We start from the raw sequence: 19,591 nt of genomic DNA on the forward strand, positions 1-19,591 counted from the left end.
ATTCATATGATCAGAGAATTAATGAGAAACAGCAGTTTCTTCATTTTCGACAGAATAGGGTGTTAATTTTGACTGAGAAAAAATGATCTGATGATCGAAATTTTTAGCTCAATAGAATCGCAATCTCATAGAGATTCTTATGAACTGAAAATGAATCAATTTGAACGAGTTTTTTGATCGGATGCTCTGATACCAATGTTGCAGGATCAAGTCTCTGCAAGATGTTAGCTAAGAACAGAGAGAAAGAATTTAGAAGATAGAGAGAGAAGGAGAGGAAGAGGGATATGTTTTGTCATTAATGAATATACAAAAACATACATTCAGTTATTTTTATACAATTTGTAATCAGCTGAGCTAACTGATTTGTAACTGAATACTAGCTATAACTGCCAGCTAAGCTTAACAGCTTATTAACTAACTTTCCTCCCTTAACACATCACCACCCACTTCCTCTTTCTCCCTCCAACGCAAGCAATCTATCAGCGTCAATTGGAACATCAGTCCGTGTAAGAAGAGAGCGTGACTCGTCTCGTCTTCAAGCTTAGACATGGCAGATTGAACGACATGTTCAGCGAAATAGATGAAGGTAAGGTTTTGCTGGAGTTTACGGTCGGCGATCAAATCGAGAACGTCAGCGATAACACTTAGCACCGAGAAATTCGTAGGAAGCGTTGGGGGTTATAGAGGAGGGGGTGGGGTAGGGGCTTTGGTGGTGGGTACTGAGGCCTAAGGGGTGGTTGGTGACTGCCTGACTGGTAAGGGGGAAGAAGAGAGTAATGTACGTTTAAGAGAATAACAAGGGAGAAATAGATTAGGGTGAGTTTATCCATCAGATTCAACTCCAAATTTTAGAGTGTGTCATATTAACTTTTCACTACTTTTTAATTTTACATGCTCACTTCAGACTAGAGGTGATCATGGACCGGGCCGGGCCGCGGTCAAAAATTTTTGCCTATTGGTCGGGTTGGGCCTAAATTCGGGCCGAATTTTTGTGTCTATAGTCCGCTATTTCGGGCCTAAATTAGCGGGTTTTTGCGGGCCAAAACGAGTCAGGCCAAAAAATAGACTAAAAAGTCGTTTTTGGCTTGTCCAAAGCCAAAAAAATACGAGCGGGTCGGGCCGGGCCGGGCCGGGCCTGCAGGCCGAAAAATTCTGCCCAAAAGCGGGCCGGGCCAAAATGATCACCTCTACTTCATACTCATTTTAATTTTATACTTTTTCCTTCAGACTTTCTCCAAATTCACTCCACATTAATTTAACACTAAAAAAAGGAGATAAATGGCATTTTTTGGTTGGGTAAAGAAAAGTAATTTTTTTTTTGAGGCAATACCATAGTCTTGAGTAGAGTTTGGTATTTCAAGACTCTCTTCAAGACTTTGCAAGACTTCACATAAAAATATAGTTAGTCTTTGTCTCAGACTCCCTCAGTCTTTGTCTCAAACTCTCTCCTCAGACTTGGGATATTCACACCCTTAGAAATGAAATAAGAAGCTTGAAAAAAAATTTATAAAATTATTTTACAACTTTAACAGGTTACCGGTCTTACGGTTCAATATGAGCATATCATGATAAAAGGTTGGATTATTAAAAAATAGTCAGAAGGTGGGATTAATGTGAGTGAACTGCCCAAAAATTGGATTACTAAAATCAATTTTTCCATTTTTTTTTTTTTTGCGAAAACAAACTTTATGGCAAATTCCGATCATTGATTTAAGGTTCTGTCATTTACAATGTCATGTGCAAGACAAGTGACTTTTTAAAACCAATAAAATCAATGACACGGTCAATGCCGAAATCATGGGTCAATGATCGAAATCAGGAATGAGATTTGTTCTCGCAAGAAATTTTTTGTTTAAGTTTTGTTTTCGCAAAAAAATTATATAATAAGGTAGTTTCTCACAAATTTCATGTTTTATAAGGTGATTTTTGACAAAATAAATCCTAAAAGTTAACTCAAGAAAGTGTCCTGGAAAAATCATAATCACCATAGTTGGTAATTACCAAGCAAAAATCAGTTCTTTTAATTTTTGCCCTCAATAAATTTTGATATTTGTTATTAAAAGTTAAGATAAAAACAAAATTATTCATGTAATTATTAGTTGGGTTCATTTTTAAGGTGCATTTTCGCTTAATTAGTCCTGAATTTATCTGAATTGAACTTATTTAAATTGATCGACCCTTTGTGTGGTTTCAAACCTTAACTTATCCAAACTCATTAAACCTGAAACTTATTTTATCAAGTTGAATAGAATGCCTCTTTTTTTTTTCTGATAGATGCTTGATATGTATATAGTCCGTACATAAAAATATAGGTGCTTGAGAAGGTATTCATGCACTTACAATAAAGTAAGGTTATGGAGATGGTAGTCACAGCAGTAAGCATGGTAAGGAATTAATCAATGTAAGCTTCATTAGATGGCATAGATTGTGGTAATAATGGTTGTATTGATTCATTCATAGCAATGATCACTCTTTTCTCGTCACATCTCATTGTGCTAAATATTTTACGAAGTAAATATTAAATGGTGCTTTCATTAAAGGCTTAGAATAGGAGAAAGTATATTCCCATACCCGGTATGGGACAACTTTTCCCATACCAGTTACTTGATTTGATTAGATGTAACTCACATATGATTTAATAGCTAATGATATGATTTGATGTAGCCCAGATATGATTTAAGATTTCAACTAACAAGCTCCCCAAACAAAAAATATGAAAAAAAATTTTATAATTTTTTAATATTACTTTTGTCATAAAAATTACATAAATGCCATGGTATTGGCACATACTCGATATGGGAATATCATTGCTCCTTAGAATAGCAATGAACACTTTCTTCTCATCACATCTTTTTGGCCCATTGTGCGGGCGGCTTTTTAATAGTCAACCCAGCTCGCATTTTGATCACCTCTAGTTGTTTTAGTAATTTCAAAGGTCTAAACAAATGATCATACGTGTAAATTTCTTTATTTAATTAGTATGTTTTTGTGTATTCTTCTGCAGTTTTACAAATGCCCATACTTTTAAACAAGCCCCTATTTATGAGAATTGCATTTCTATATCCTTTAGCTATCTTGTCGTTTATGTACTTTTAAGTATGTTTTGAGTGTCCGTCTAAAGTAGCTCGAGGTAAGACAGTTCAGAAGCACCTTCTGATTGCAACAAGTTGGATTTGCAGGGCCATGATATATGTTGTTATGTACAGAAGACAACCCAAGGATATTGTTAAGATTTAGAATATAGGAGAACTCTCTAATCTTCTCATTAAATTTTAGAAGAATATATATACAACCTAATATCATAAACCATACTGAACTAGATATCCTAACAACTTTACAACAAGGAATATAATACAAGACTCCTAATAAACATAATACTCCAATAGATATCATCAAAGTTTCCCTCTACTAGATACTTGCGCGGAGTAATACATCACTAGTATGCTCCAGCAATTATCTGTCAACTCTCATGGTACCCCACAACCCTTCGGAATAGAAACCAATCCTATAGGCAATGGCTTGATAGATGTGAAAACAAGGATGGATAGCAAGGCATTGACATTCCCCACATAGTTTTCGAAGATGGGTGGGATGCCATGGACGAAATCTGAGTAGAAGATTGCTACCCCTGGAACACGAAACAAGTTAGACCGACCAACTATCTCTTTAAGTTTATTAGTCGAAACTTTGTTATTGAGCTCGTAATACTAGTCTTCCTATAGGCATAATTCCATATGAAGTTATGAGCATTATGGTCATTAGAATACAAGCAAGCAAATGCTAGAGGAAGATATCCACCACGAGTGAACTTGTAGAACGTTGTCAACTGACAAAATGAATTTCACATACAAAAGCACAAGTAATATGTGCTTCTTCAATACGAGTATCATAACAAGAACCATAAACGATGATATGATGGTCTCAGCAAAGACAACCGCAATACCTGTAGGACATTGCGGATTTATACATTTGGTCCTATCGCTTGCATTGTTTATTTGGTCTACGTATCGAAACTGATAACATTCGAGATTATGCAGGATCATACACGAAAGATCCTTTTTTGGCTCTCTTTTTAGCCCTATGGCTCTTCAGGGTCTTCCTCCACTTGCAGTTTTTTTCGAGGAGCTCTATTCATTTTGTTGTTGATAGTAGGTGGGTCTATGTTTCTTGGTACATTATTGATTTGTGCAAGACAATGTGTCACTTTGTGTAGTATACTAGTATGTGTACTCGTTTGTCTTTGTTAATCAATTCTATTTCAAGAGGGGACAATAAATTATAATATATCATCTCTTTATTTGGCATTGGCTAAATTTTATCATGTAAATTTTCTTAATTATTTTGAGAGAAATAAATTTGATCACCTAAATTATAGAAGACAACGAATTTACTTAATTTATAAGCTCAATTATAGGTATAATCCAATTTTACAAATAATACAGGCATGTTTAATCAACACCATTAAACTCAACCAAAACCACCCTTATATAAACTCATTTCCATTCCCATACTTTTTCATCCTCCAATAACTTCTCTCATTTTTAATTCTCTCCATAATAATAAAAATCACTAAAACAATGGCTACCTCCAATAATATTACCTTAGCCATTGTTTTGGTTATTGGGCTTACCATATCCCATTCCCAACTTTGTTGGGCCAAAATATCACCTGACTGGCTTCGAGCCCTACGTAAAAACCCAAATATTGACCCAAACACGCCACTTAGTGACTTACTTACAGGTAAAGTTAACCCATCCAATAACAAGCCGAACCCGGTCAAGGCACCCGTGGTTGACAAAGCGGTTAAGAATGTAGTGAACCCGGTTACCCGACCCGTTGGTAATGCGGCTAAGAAGGTAGTGAACCCGAGTGTTAACCCGGATGTCCTACCTGAAAACCCAAATGACTTCTTAATACCACAAAACGCAGCCCGTGCAAAAGTGCATGTACAACCATTTATATGGAACGAAACTCTAGCAGAATTTGCACGATCATATGCACAGAAAGAGCAAATGACTGCAAATTACAACACTCTCATGCACCACAAAAAGGTGAGAATATTGCACGGTCACCAGGTGTATTAACCGCAGCTAAAGCTGTGGAAATGTGGCTCGGAGAAGAACCCAATTATAATGCTGCATCAAATACTTGTAACAAGGTTTGTGGACATTACACACAAGTGGTTTGGAGAGATTCCACTAGTATTGGTTGTGCTAGATCAAATTGCCAAAATAGGGGCACTTTTGTTACTTGCAACTATTATCCTCCTGGAAATTATATAGGGAGAAGACCTTTTTAATTTTTCGACTTTTCTTTCCAATCTGTGCCGAGTGCATGTGTAAATAATTTTTTTTTGTTATGTAATTTTGTAATATAATAATACAGAAATTGTGAGAGTGAGGGATAGCCTAATGATTAGAGATTTCCTCCCAGTCCCATTAAATAATGGGATTGATTCTCACCTACGTATAGTGTTATCTATCTATATATTTATGTAATATATAAAGAGAACATGCTTTTTTGAGCATGATAAATTTCACTTTAATGATATATCCTTACTCATTTCTCAATGTTACATCAAAGTAAACTACAAACATTCTCGATTATCAAAACTCAAAATAATAAAAGTGTCGAATTTTTTTTTGTCAAAAACCGCCTTATAAAACATGAAATTTGTGAAATACCTCTTTATATAATTTTTTTTTTTGCAAAAACAAACCTTAAGCATTTTTTTTGCGAGAACAAACCTTATGGCAAATTCTGATCATTGATTTTAGGGTATGTCATTTACAATGTCATGTGCGAGACAAATGACTTCTTAAAACCAATAAAATCAATGACACGGTCAATGTCGGAATCTTGGGTCAATGATCGAAATTGGATATAAGATTTGTTCTCGGAAGAAAATTTTAGTTTAAGGTTTGTTTTATCAAAAAAAAATTATATAAGGTAGTTTCTCACAAATTTCATATTTTATAATGTTGTTTTTGACAAAATAAATCCTAAAAGTTAACTCAAGAAAGTGTCCTGAAAAAATCATATTTACCATAGTTGGTAATTACCAAGCAAAAATCAGTTCTTTTAATTTTTGCCCTCCATAAAGTTTGATATTCTTTATTAAAAGTTAAGACAAAAACAAAATTATTAATGCATTTATTATAGGTGTGCTAACTACGGAATATTATTTCAGTATAAAAAAAATACTTCTTTCTTTTTATAATAACTGAAAGATAGATATAAATATTAGATATATTGCAACTAATTTGAAACTTCCAAATAAAAAACACATTGCAATTAAAAAAGCAAGAGTTGTATAAGCGTAAGGAAGTGTAAAAGAATCAAAGTTATAGTATGTCAAATTAATATAACTTCGATAAGTCGGTACTGTATTATCTTCAGTGTGTGTAAATATTTCATCTCTTGTGTTTATATATAGATAACTAGTCTTATATACACGTAATACGTGTGATAACATGTCATAACATTTGAAGTAAAAAATAAAATTAATTTGATTTTATATTTTGTTTTGTAAAAAAATTGATGTTCAGTTTAAATGTCCTCCTCCCCCTCCCCCTTTCCATTCAAATAGAACAGTTAGTTATCTCTTTCTTTTTCTATTTTTTGGTGTCCCTCATGTATTGCCTTATATAATAAACATTCTATACTTCATCTTATTTCAATACATATTTTTTTTTAACTTTTTTTTATTTTGAATGGATATATATAGGGGTGAGCACAACCGGGTACCCGATATAATAATTTCATAGACCCGGACCCAGACCCGGATTCACTGGGCATTAAAAATCTGGAATTGGAATTGGTCAAATTGGGTCCTAAATGTTTGGACCCGGACTCGGAACCTGTGGGTACCAGGTCCAGAACTGGGTACCCAGTTGTAAGTTTAACAACATACTAAGATGGGCCAATTGAGCTATAAAATTTTTTAAAAAAATTAAATGGGCCTTTAACTAAGAACTAACTTTTTACCTAACAACTATCATCATATTACCAATTTTATATGAGTATATGTAAAAAAACCAATTATAAGTACCGGGTACCCAGACCTAGATCCGCTCCAACTGAGTACCCGGAGTCGGAATCGGTCAAACTGAGTACCCATCAGGTACCGGGTCTGCCAAAATTCTACCAAGGATTGGAACCGCATGCAACCGGGCCCTTTTTTTAGACCCGGACCCAGTTGGACCGGATCCGAATCCGAATCCAGCGGGTTCATACCTGGTTCAGGTCTGGATACGCGAAATTTCTGCTCACCACCAGATCATATATATATCTGTAACTTCTTTTGGGGATATTTATCTTTAACTTAGTTGAGTTGATTTTTTTGGGTGAACGTGTTGTAGTTTACGAGAATATTTATAGTACACCTGGGTGTACCATGCTCATGGTACATCCAAGACTATCTTATCCAAATGAGCAAAATGAGTTAATAAGCAAATGAGCAAAATGAACAAATGAGCAAATGAACAAACATTTCTACTCATTTAAGAAAATGAGCAAACACTATTATTACAAAATGAGCAAAATGAGCAAATGAGCAAATGAGCAAAATTCCCATATGAGCAAATTTAGTGTCAAATGAGCACATGAAGTTCTAATTTATTACAAAAATACCCCTAGATGTACCATGCTCATGGTACACCCGGGTGTACCATGAGTGAACTCGTAGTTTAGCTATACGTCCCTTGAACATTGAATTAATGAGTTGTTCTGATATTTCCTTAAATATTTAAGATTTTATTGTTTCATTTAAAACTATTTCACAACTAAAGCATGGGATACATATAAACCAATATGGTAAACCTTTACAATATGAAGGTACGATTTCAGGTCTCCAATATAATACGATAACCATTTATGTATATCTATAAATGCATATATTAGAATAGATTGATGGAAAAGATTTCAATTATTATTGATCAATAATATATAATATATATATAATATAATATAATATAATATAATACTTATATAGTTATATATGATATATAATATTAAAAACTAAATATAATATATAATGAAACTATACTCGTTCCCTAAGTCTAATACTCTAATATACTATAGTTAATATGGGTCAGTTTGCTCTCAAGACGATAAAAACATACCTAATTACGGGCATTAAAGTGAGTGTGTAGTAGACGAGAGAAAGAACTCCTAGTCATTTTTGTGCTTAGTTCCTTGAGGAAATGTACTTGAATACACATAGAGTGGTGATGTTCCAAGATCTCCAAACACTACCCCAATACTTTGAAATGCCAAAGTCAATATCACTTTCCAACTTGGTGCAACAAAAACTAATTAAACACACAAACCATCGTAAGACATAAAAAAATGCAAGTAAAGATCATATTCACACATAAAGAGTGGTTTTTATTTTCTTCTTCAAAGCAATTATTTGATACTTCATAAGATGAAGGAGAAATAGACTAACCTTAATAGCATTACCATCTTTAGCTTTTATGGAAATAGAAATAGAAGAGTTTTATATTTTATGGAAAGAAATCAACAAACGCGTAATACATGTCTATCTTTTCTATTAGTTTAATGATAATATAAAAGATATTGCACGCAACAAGTCAAGCTAATTTCTACCAGATTAATTTAAATATATGTAATTCCTAACATGTATAATAATTATAGTATATTAAATCATAGAAGTTTCTTTCAGTTCAATGAGAGACTACTAGTAAATAGTAAGAATCATGCTTCTCAGTGTAGTGTCTTGGTGTCTTGCACATTGAATTGAATATCTTAATCTAAAGCTCGTATGTCATCCCCACTTTTAGTAACCTAGTACGAGGAACATCAAAGATTTCATCATTTTGCCTCACATTCCTCTTCAAGAACCAATACATATAGTTGATAGCAAGTTTCTTTACCACATTTGAATCCTTTCTTGCAATCACTTCACTCTCAGCCATCATGTGCACAACCCCAAGTTTTGCTGCATTTTCAACCATTTCTACTTCTTTCGTTTGAATTCCACCCTCATCATTGTCACTATGTATTTCATCATCATCTCTCGACTCCTCGTTGCGCTCTATGTGGCTTGTACTCTTATTTCTCTTGATGAACTCCACCAACCTTTCGATCAATATCCTCTCAAAGCCTTCCTTTTCATCAAGTAGATCCGTGTAACCATATCTAACCACACATCGAAACACAAGTGCATTCAGATCAACCCTTCGGAATAGAAACCGCTCCTCTGGTGGCACCTTGCTAATAGGCAATGACTTGATAGATGTAAAAACAAGGATGGAGTGGAAGGCATTGACATTCGCCACATAGTTTTCGAAGATGGGTGGGATGCCATGGACGAGTTCTGAGTAGAAGATGGCTAGCCCTGGAACACGACACAGGTTAGACCGACTAACTATCTCTTTAAGTTTATCAGTCGAAACTTTGTTATTGAGCTCGTAATAGTAAGTCTTCCTGTAGGCATAATTCCAGATGAACATTATGGTCATCAGAATACAAGCAAATGCTAGAGGAAGATATCCACCATGAGTGAACTTGTAGAATGCTGCACTCAAGTAAACCAACTCGACTGACAGAATGCATATCACATACAAAAGGACAAGTAATATGTGCTTCTTCCATATAAGTATCATAACAAGAATCATGAACGATGATGTGATAGTCTCGGCAAAGACAACTGCAATACCTGTAGGACAATGCATAAATAGCACATTAAATTTGTTTCAAACAAAAGCAAAATATTCAGAGTAGTCCTGACTCCTGATTAAACAACAAAGGCAAATTGCATAAAGGCAAATTGTATAAAGGCAAATTGTATTGCAAAGACAAGATATGCAAACTTACCATAAGCATTGCCAAGCTTTGCACCTGTGCCGAATCCAAGTGTGACAAACACACAAGCAATCATAAGGAAAAAGTTGAGTTCGGGTATGTATACTTGCCCTTCATATTTAGCTGATGTATGAACTACTTTGACGCGAGGAAAACAACCAAGGGCCAGAGATTGATGGATGATAGAAAAAGTCCCCGAAATCATTGCTTGGCTAGCTATGATTGCGGCTAAGACAGCCACAACAAACATTGGCCAGTATATTGGACCTGTAAAATTGTTGAATATAATGATAAGCCACAACGACAATCTAATACCATAAATTTGTATAGAATTAACACATTCGACTAGAGCATTCGACTCAAAAAATTACCTGGTACTGCTTTGTAGAAAGCATCACTAACATCCAATGGATTTTGGCTAAGGTAAGATGCCTGACCAGAATACTGCAAGAGAATAGCAGGGTATACCACCATAGACATGCTTATTTGAATTGATCGAACTGAAAAATGCCCAAGATCAGCAAATAATGCTTCAGTTCCTGCATAAGTTACACTAAAATATGTCACCATTTATACTTCATTTATACTTCTGTATAATAGAGTAATCCCTTGTATACACCCCAAGAAAAAAAAAGGTACTCCTTGTGTTTTTAGTTAAATGTAATACTTTTTACATATTAGTGTCCTATGCGAGAATAGTCCAGAGAAAAAATTTTCTACCATAGGGTTATCGAAAGGAGGCCTAGAAAAAAACACTTAGTGAAAACAAAAGAAGAGTGAAATTTGGAAAAGGAAAGAGAAATTACCAGTGATGCAGAGGATAATACCACCTAGAGAGGCCCAACCTTCTTTACCATTTCTCTTGAAGTATTGAATGATTTGCCATGGATTTACAGCTCTGATGACTGTAGGATCATATTTTACAAAGTTGTAGATGCCAATAACAGCATTGAATACGAACCAGATGCAAAGTATGGGAGCGAAAGTGTATCCAACTTTATCAGTTCCAAATCTTTGCACAGCAAAGAGGAATATTAAGATTACAATAGATATCCCAATCACCATATCTGCAACCATGGAAGATTATTAATATCGAACAAAGAACTAACTTCAAAACTTAAATATGCAAATGTAGATCAAACTACATATCAAGAGCGCTCCAGTGGCGTGGTCGACATCTAGTTTAGTTGGTAAAGTCTTGTGGGATGGTACCCAGGAATACAATCTTGTTTATGTCATTGTTTAAAGCAAATAATGAAGGTCGTATTATTGGACCTTTCAAGATGACCCTATGTTATATGGGTTCAATTCGTACTAAACCTTGAGCTCTCTACTGAAGAAAAAAGCACCAATACTCATTTGCATGTTTTGAGTAATATGTTGAAGCTACAATAATGCATTGTCAAATCTAGGTAATTATTATCCTGTTGCACTTAAGCATGTCACTTTTATTTTTTTGAAGAAGCATGTCACATTTGAGCAGGTTTATTTACACCTCCACTCTGAATCTGTAACTTTTAGAAAGCTCATTTATTTTTCTATATACTTCCTTCATTTTGTTTTTGAATGAAACATTGGTGAAATGACACTATTTATTGTCTCATTGATCAATTTTGACTCCAATTTATCATCATTATATAAAGAAAAATATAATCACGCGAAATCTTATTAGATTCGTCTCGATGCATACTATCAAATTATACTTTTTAATATTTTTTATATGTGCACAACTAAAGATATTAGCCATTAAACAAACGCGGTGGGTTGCGTGAAAAAGCAAACGTTTCAAAAAAAACGGAACAGAGGAACGGTCTAAAATAAAAATGTGATATATTTTACGGGACGGAGAGAGTAAAAACAGTATGAAAATTATGTAAATGCCCATGTAATAATCTATAAAATTACACATACCATCAGTTAAAGATGATGAAGCTCCTTTAATTCCCGCTGTAGCAGATAATACTGCATAAAATCAAGTTTATAAATATAAATCTTCATATTCCCAAAAAAAAGAATTGACGGAAGATTAATATACTTTCTTCATCTCGTTTTAAGCGCAACAAAGGAGTATTATTTGTGAGATATATAATATTTTTTTGTTGCATTTAAAACGAAATGGATATAGTAAAAAAAAAAAACATTGGTAGAAAGTATAACCTGACATGCAAGGCGTAAGAATACCATCTCCAATGACAAGTGAAACAGCAAGTATAGTAGCAAATAAGAGAATATATTTGGCAAATGGGCTGTTTTCTAAAGTGGATTGAAACTTATATGAACCTCCACCTCCATTTTTTCTTGAATTATTTTCATAATTTGCAACTTCTCGATCTTCCTTTTGTTGATTTGGTATTAAACCAACCTTCACATTTCGGCATAATAGAGAATACAATGCAAAAGTTCCACCTATTTTTCCAATGATATAAACAAAAAAGATGAGTAAGGTATTTAATACAAAGCAAACACAAAAATTAGAATGGGAGCTTATAGCTCAAAAATACTCTTTGATCTTGTTTGATTCGTCTTACTGAGTATTTATTAATATTTAATTATTATAATTTGTATTTATTAATATTTAATTATTATAATTTTTACAAATATGTAATAAAATTTATTTAATGTAGAATAAGTACATTAATAAACGTGTAAAGTTAGAGTAGAAAAGATAAAAAATATATAAAGAGAGTATATAAGTGTAAGGAAGTGTAAGGCCTTGTTTGGTTGACATTCAATTGCTTAGGAATTGCAAGTTCTTAAGAAGTACAATTATAAGTAGATGTCTAGTTCCCCTAGGTAAGTATCACTTCTCATAGTCTACCAAACAATTTTGCTTACTTTATAATTTATAGGAAGTGAAATTTCATGAGAAGTGAAAAATCAAGGGAAGATCAACTTCCCAAGTACAACCAAACGAGACCTAAAAGAATTAAAGATTTTATGTCAAATTAATATAACTTGGCTACGGTAAATCGGTAACAAACAACGCGTTGGCTCTTTTGTCTTGTATTATCTTCAGTTTGTGTAAATATTTTATCTCTTGTATTTATAATCTACTATATTTCTTTTAACTTTTTTATTTTGGAGGATATTTATCTTTTAACTTAGTTGCGTTGAAGTTTTTTTTGTGTTGAACGAGTTGAAGTTTAGCTATACTTTACTTGAGCATTGAATTAATGAGTTCTAAAGCATGGGATAAAAAAAAAATATGGTAAAGCCAAAATTCCTACTTTTAATAAACTTCGTAGTGAAATTTCATTTCATTCCTCACCTTTACCATATAAAACCTAACTTTAAATAGAATTAGAAGAACATATCCTAAATATAATGCTAAAATCACAAGGAAATTATACTATAATACCAATTATTATTGATCGGGGATATGTATAGTACATCATACAAAACCTAACTGTAAAATTAGAAAACATATCCTAAACTAAATATAATACTAATATCAGAGGAGTAGAATACATACCATTGCCATTGTCATTTGCTTTCAAGACGATGAAAACATACTTAATTACGGGCAGTAAGGTAAGTGTGTAGTAGATGAGAGAAAGAACTCCTACTATGTCATCTCTGTGCTTAATCCCTTGCGGAAAGGTACTTGAATACACGTAAAGTGGTGATGTTCCGAGATCTCCAAACACTACTCCGATACTTTGAAACGCCAAAGTTAATATCACTCCCCAACTTGCATCCTAATGATTTCGGTGCAACAAAAACTCATTAAACACACAGATAAAATATATGTTGTGATTCGTATGATACAAATATACATATTAAACTAATGTTAAGCAACTCAAAAAAAATATAATGGAATATACTCCACCGCACGTAAAGATCATATTCATACATAAAAAATGGTTTTTTTCTTCTTCAAAGTAATTATTTGATACTTCATAAGATGAAGGAGAAACAGACTAACCTTAATAGCATTACCATCTTTAGCTTTTACTTTGGCAGATTCAAGGTCAAGGGAATCTAAACGATTCATCCTGATTTTTTTTTGTCAATAATGTTTTACAGGAGGGAGGGCTGGAGGCACAATTTATAGAAATAGAAAAGTTTTATCTTTTATGAAAAGGAATCAACAAACGCGTAATATGTCTATCTTTCTTATCAGTTTAATGATAATATAAAAGATATTGCACGTAACAAGTCAAACTAATTTATACTCGATTAATTTAAATATAAATATATGTAATTCCTAACGTGTATAATAATTATAGTATACTGTTATTACTGTATTAACATTAGAATTTAAAATAGTATATAACATATTAAGAATTTTATTAGGTAAATAGTAAATACAACAAGCTAGTGTCTAGTGTCTAGTCCTCATTTCCGTCTACTTCTGTAACCCCTCAGACCCTCACAAAATCCCTGGTTTCCCCAAAATTTTGTTGAGATTTCTAACAAAATCAACCAAAAAGATGAAGCTCAAGCAATTAGAAGGTCTCCTTGGAAATCTTGATCAGTTTGCAAATCCAAAGGTATCTTTTTTTAGTGATAATTACTTGCATATTTTTTCTTCCAATTTTGTCTTTCCATCAGTTTTCTTAGTCTCTCATTAGGTTATTGCACAATTTTATTTTTCTTTCAAAATTTGCATATTTTATATGCAAAATTTGCATATTTTATGTGCAAAATTTGCATATTTTATGTGCAAATTTTGACCCTTTTATTGCTTCAGATTGAACTTGAACAATACCCAACTGGTGCTCACATTGCTTCCCGGATGCTATACACTGTAAGCAATTAAAAATTTCCCCTGTACAATTTTTTCCAAAGTAGACATTTTTGTTATAGTTTGTTGTAACTGTTATAAAAAGCTGTAATCTTTTTTAAGAATTGATGTTTTTCTAGCTCAATAATTTAATGGGTACTTTTTTATTTGAATTGGGTAGGCAGAGAATTCATTTGGGGATGTGAGTGATAAGGTGGTGGCTGATTTTGGTTGTGGGTGTGGCACTTTAGGAATTGCTGCTGCTCTTTTGGGTGCTGAGTGAGTATTTCTTGCTTTTTATGTGAGCATAAGTGTTTAATTTGATGTTGAATATACTTGTTTTGTTCTCAAGATTGAGTATTGCGTATCATATGATCGAATCGCGTTTGTTTGTTATTTTTGTGCTCTTTGTCTTTGCTGAAGATTGATTGATATCAACAGTCATGTTATAGGTTTCGATGTGGACACGGATTCCCTTGAAATAGCATACTCAAATGCAGAAGATTTAGAGGTATTATTATTTCTTTGTATACTCCCTTTGTGGTATTGTAATTCTTGTACTCCATAGTTAATACAATAATCCTTTGATCATTGATGTTTATTACCGGGATTCTATATTTCTAGGAGCTAGATGGGCATTAGCACTTTACAGATACGTGTCCAAGTGTCTGACTCGGCTATTTTTTGGAGTTTTTCCTATTTTCTAGCCCAAAACAAAGTGTCCAAGTGTCCACCCATATCCGAGTGTCGAGGATCCGACACGGGTACTTGAGGTGAAATGAAGAGTCCGAGCAACATAGATTTATACCTATGTTACACAGACACGGATTGAGTGTCTACTCGGATACGGGTGTCCAAGTATCCGATTCGACTATTTTGTAGAAAAAAGTCAAGTTTTTAGTTTCAAATGAAGTATTCAAGTAAAGTGCCGTGTCGAACACGACACGACACCCTGATTTTGAGGTAAATGAAGGTGTTGGAGAAACATTGATTTATACTATGGAGTAGACCGTGATAAATTGTGATTTTAATTTGAATAGGGAAAGACTTGGTATGTGAATATGCATGAAGAGATTTGATCTCTTTCCTCCCCATGTTGTCTTTTGGCATATTATTTATAACCTGCTTTTCTGCAATAGTTGTTTCGGTTTCTGATTCACAAAAAAAGTGAGCAGGTTTCGGCTAACGAAAGTCAAGTAGCCCTGTGCTTGGAGACCTCTTATAAAATGCAAAATGTTGTTTATTTTTATTGCACAATATTGTGGGATGGACGTCAGGGGATGCTTGCATTTTCTTTGTCTACTGTGCTTTGCCTAGGATGTACGGTAGTATGTGTTAGGCTATGTATGTTACTCTTGGCGACCTCGCTAACGAACTTGGATATACATATCAGTAGGCTCTAGGTTTAGATTGTCTTGTCTCATTTGTAGGAATCTATGACAGTATGCATCTTGCTTTTGATATTAACTTTTAGGAGTATGAAATTATTGTTGAATTGACGGTTTAGTCTTTACCTTACCCTCCAAATGCTGCATGTATTGGGATTGAGCATCTAAACTGATAAAAGTAGACTATTTCACTGTTTTTAATATGACAGATATCTGGTTTCAGGCTTGCTAATTCTTGCTTTTGGTTTTTTAGTCCTTTTATAAAAAAAATGGCAAAGGGGTCATGGGGGTGAATAGTTGAGAGTTGGGGATGACACTTATCGCAGGATTATGATTGCGATTATATGGTTTTCCACCTTACCCAGCGTTTATCACTGTGAATCTGTATCGGTAGCAGTATTATTTGAATTTACTAATAACACAAATATATGTTTAATTGTATTGAAATGCAGTTGGATGTAAATTTTGTCCAATGTGACATCGGGAACTTGGAATGCAGAGGTAATATACCCTGTGACGTCTCTGCTTTCTTCTCATATGTGAACTTTCGAGTTCAATTCTTTTTGCCTTGAATTGTTATGATGTCTTCTGCATACAACAGTTTAGGTAAATTGATTCCTCTGAACTCTGAAGTACTTTGACTGAGCAGAGTCAATAAGTATTTTGAAAATGGGAAGTGCATGGAGGTAGCAAGGATCCTAGGGCCTAGGCATAAATCGAGAGGCTAAGACGCTTTCCTTTGTTGTAGCTAACAAGCACTACAAAACCATCAAACATAATACCATGTTATTGAATAATAATATAACATCAGAAGTCCTGATTCTCCTTATTGTTAATAGTTTTATGCTGAAGGTCCTTCTTTAGGCAGTCGGCTTTAGTGAACGCATGCCTTAGACATGCTATTTTAATGCATATGTTTCAGTAATTATTCGTCTGTTTTTATGTAGGTAATGACAGGGTGAGATTTATGGACTTCTATGCTTTTTTTAAAAAAAAAAACAGACTCTTTTTAATATTTGCAGTCTGATGCAATTCTGTTTTGCTGGTCGTTGCTGATCCATGGATGTTGACCTTGAGTCCTGACTCCTAAGGGCCCAAGCATTAGTTGTGGGCTGAAGGTGGCAGCACGGAAGGGGTGGATTTTTGAGAGGGCATAGAAAATCTTTAACTTTAATGCAAGGTTCTCCACTTTCCTTTTTCTAAAGAGTTAAACTAATTCCCTGTGGATATCTATTTGCCGGCTGTCCACCTAAACCTGAAGCAGTTATAGGTGCTATAACAAAGCTTTGTAAGAAAATTATCTCGGGAAATCTATGAAGATAGAATTAAGTCTCAACCGAAGAATCGATGTTTTACTATCAATCACAAGTTCCATGTTGAGCGTAGCACCCAGTTACAAAAATGAGATTTGGACAAAAACAACAGATGCTGTCCGTACTTCCTTCGACAGCTTGCCGAGGTTCAGGAAGATAATCTTAACTAGATTTACCAAATTCAGGGACCCCCGTTAACTTTTTTTACTTGATTCCACTGTACCTACAGTCCTTTCTTTGTTACATGTGAGCTACAATGTCTTTTGAGGGGTGTTTTTATTTGATTATATTGACAATTTTGGAAAACTGTTCATACTATGAAAATAGTATGATGGCAGTTGGGTGCCTATGCCCCCATCGTCTGTTTGAGGGATCCGCTCATGTTTCTTCTGACATTATGTAGTGTTGTCAACACTTAGATTTGTACTGTGGTTTTTATTTTATTACATCAATGCCTGCAAGCTAATTCAGCAATGGGCTTGTGATGGAAGTCATGAATTATTGAATATCTAGATGATGAGCTATTTATATATACCTTGAAAATTTTACGGTTTGTTTATAGGGTTTCAAACATTATAAATGAACTTTCTTTCAGGAAAAATCATTGATACTGTTGTGATGAATCCTCCTTTTGGAACCCGCAATAAGGGAGCCGACATGGAGTTTCTATCTGTAGCTTTGAAGGTACAAGACTGCAGCTTGCTAGTTACCATTGTCCAATTGTTCTTTATGTGTATACTTACATTTACTAATTGATAGTCATTGGAATTGCTTGTTTCTTGTCAGGTTGCATCTCGAGCAGTATATTCTCTGCACAAAACGACAACAAGAGATGTAAGCTTTTAGATATTAAATCCTTATTTGTTGATTATTTACAAGTTTTCATCAAATCTCGTGAATGGGTAAAAAGATAGTCTCTATGAACTACATACAAGGATATACTACTATGTAGGAAATCGGGATTTAGAAGTCAATGGTAGCTGGACTTCTGTGTACATCAGTTGATGGGTTCTGAAAGCTAAGACATCTTGTTAATTAATCAAGATATATTTAGTGATTGGATTTCAATTGGCAGATGAATCTATTATCCTATATGCAACTAGACCTGACAAAACTGACCTATATTTGATAAACCAATCCAAATCTGAGATTACATCACTTGATTTTGACCCGAACTGATCGACCTAAAAACGACCCCGAATGTGACTAATGTTGTTGCTATTGTTATCATAACCTGATTCAAGATAGTCCCGGATATGAATGACACCAAACCGGATGAATCATCGCCAAATTATAACCCGAACCAGACTCCAGACGATCCATTTGCCATCTTTATTGCAATTGTGTCTGACAGTTCTGATGAATTTTACATATTTTTTTCTGTAATGTGCATGTTCAAGACTTGTAAGTTGAGTTTAGTGGACCTAGTAATGTAGTCTTGACTGATATTTTCTGTGTATCCTTTTTTATGGACGTGTTTATGTTCAGCACGTGAGAAAGACGGCCTTGCAAGACTGTAATGCTAGAAGTGCAGAGGTTTTATGTGAGGTTAGTACTACTGTCTACTGTTGAGAGCTACAGTCATGGTCTACTGCATGATAAAGCAGCTTTATTTATTTCATTCCTCTGCTCTCTTCAGCTTCGATACGATGTCCCCAAACTCTACAAGTTTCATAGGAAAAAGGAGGTTGATATTGCAGTGGACCTCTGGCGATTTGTGCCCGCAAAGGCCGCTGGAAATGGTGGTTTATGTCGCTGATGGACGCAATTTCACTGCCTGTAATTGTGTAACTCGTGTTGGCGAGTTGAAATCTCTAAATGACTCCCAATTATTCAGAAAATTGTTAGTATCTGGTAGCATGTAAAGACAGAAATTTCACTTTTTAAAATGTGTCAAGACAAAGCAACTAGGAGATGTACATGTTATCTCTTGTAATAGAATCCTTGTTCTTTTTCCATTAGTTGATCTAACACGATTGAAACTCACAAAGTAGACCTAGCAAAACCTCATCAAACCCAAAATCCAGCTTTAACCCATTTTGGTAAAGAAAGAAATTGTTGTCACTTGAGTAAATAATTAAAAAATATGGCGCTTGAATTAATGTCATTTCCACTTTTGGAGAAGAATATAGCAATGAGTCAAATGGATCAAGTTCTTGACTTGTGGCACATTTAGCTAAGGCAGGCAATGGATCGGGTTGTGTCAAGATCAAGTTGGGTTGACGGGTTAATAGGTTGAGAACTCCTTGACCAATCCGACCTGTTAACTTAAACGGGTTGAGAATTACGACCCAATCCAACCTTATGATAAACGGGTCAACTTTCAGGCTGTCTCG

At 34.3% G+C, this 19,591-nt stretch overlaps 2 protein-coding genes across 2 annotated transcripts; one reads left to right on the forward strand and one right to left on the reverse strand.

Moving 5' to 3' along the window:
- Positions 1-8,774: 8,774 nt before the first annotated feature.
- LOC104902484 (potassium transporter 5) lies at positions 8,775-13,822 on the reverse strand. Its single transcript, XM_010690269.2, has 8 exons — positions 13,754-13,822; positions 13,301-13,526; positions 11,986-12,234; positions 11,740-11,790; positions 10,635-10,895; positions 10,200-10,367; positions 9,841-10,095; positions 8,775-9,682 (listed from the first exon to the last, which is right to left on the reverse strand). The coding sequence occupies exons 1-8, from the start codon at positions 13,820-13,822 to the stop codon at positions 8,775-8,777; spliced, it is 2,187 nt and encodes a 728-aa protein (XP_010688571.2).
- Positions 13,823-14,145: 323 nt separating this feature from the next.
- LOC104902250 (uncharacterized) lies at positions 14,146-19,213 on the forward strand. Its single transcript, XM_010689960.4, has 9 exons — positions 14,146-14,321; positions 14,522-14,578; positions 14,736-14,833; positions 14,996-15,065; positions 16,395-16,443; positions 17,851-17,939; positions 18,042-18,089; positions 18,744-18,803; positions 18,895-19,213. The coding sequence occupies exons 1-9, from the start codon at positions 14,262-14,264 to the stop codon at positions 19,012-19,014; spliced, it is 651 nt and encodes a 216-aa protein (XP_010688262.2). The 5' UTR covers positions 14,146-14,261; the 3' UTR covers positions 19,015-19,213.
- Positions 19,214-19,591: the final 378 nt, after the last annotated feature.

Source organism: Beta vulgaris, chromosome 8 (genome assembly GCF_026745355.1).
Source record: "Beta vulgaris subsp. vulgaris cultivar EL10 chromosome 8, EL10.2, whole genome shotgun sequence".
In the NCBI taxonomy this organism is placed as follows: Eukaryota; Viridiplantae; Streptophyta; class Magnoliopsida; order Caryophyllales; family Amaranthaceae; genus Beta; species Beta vulgaris.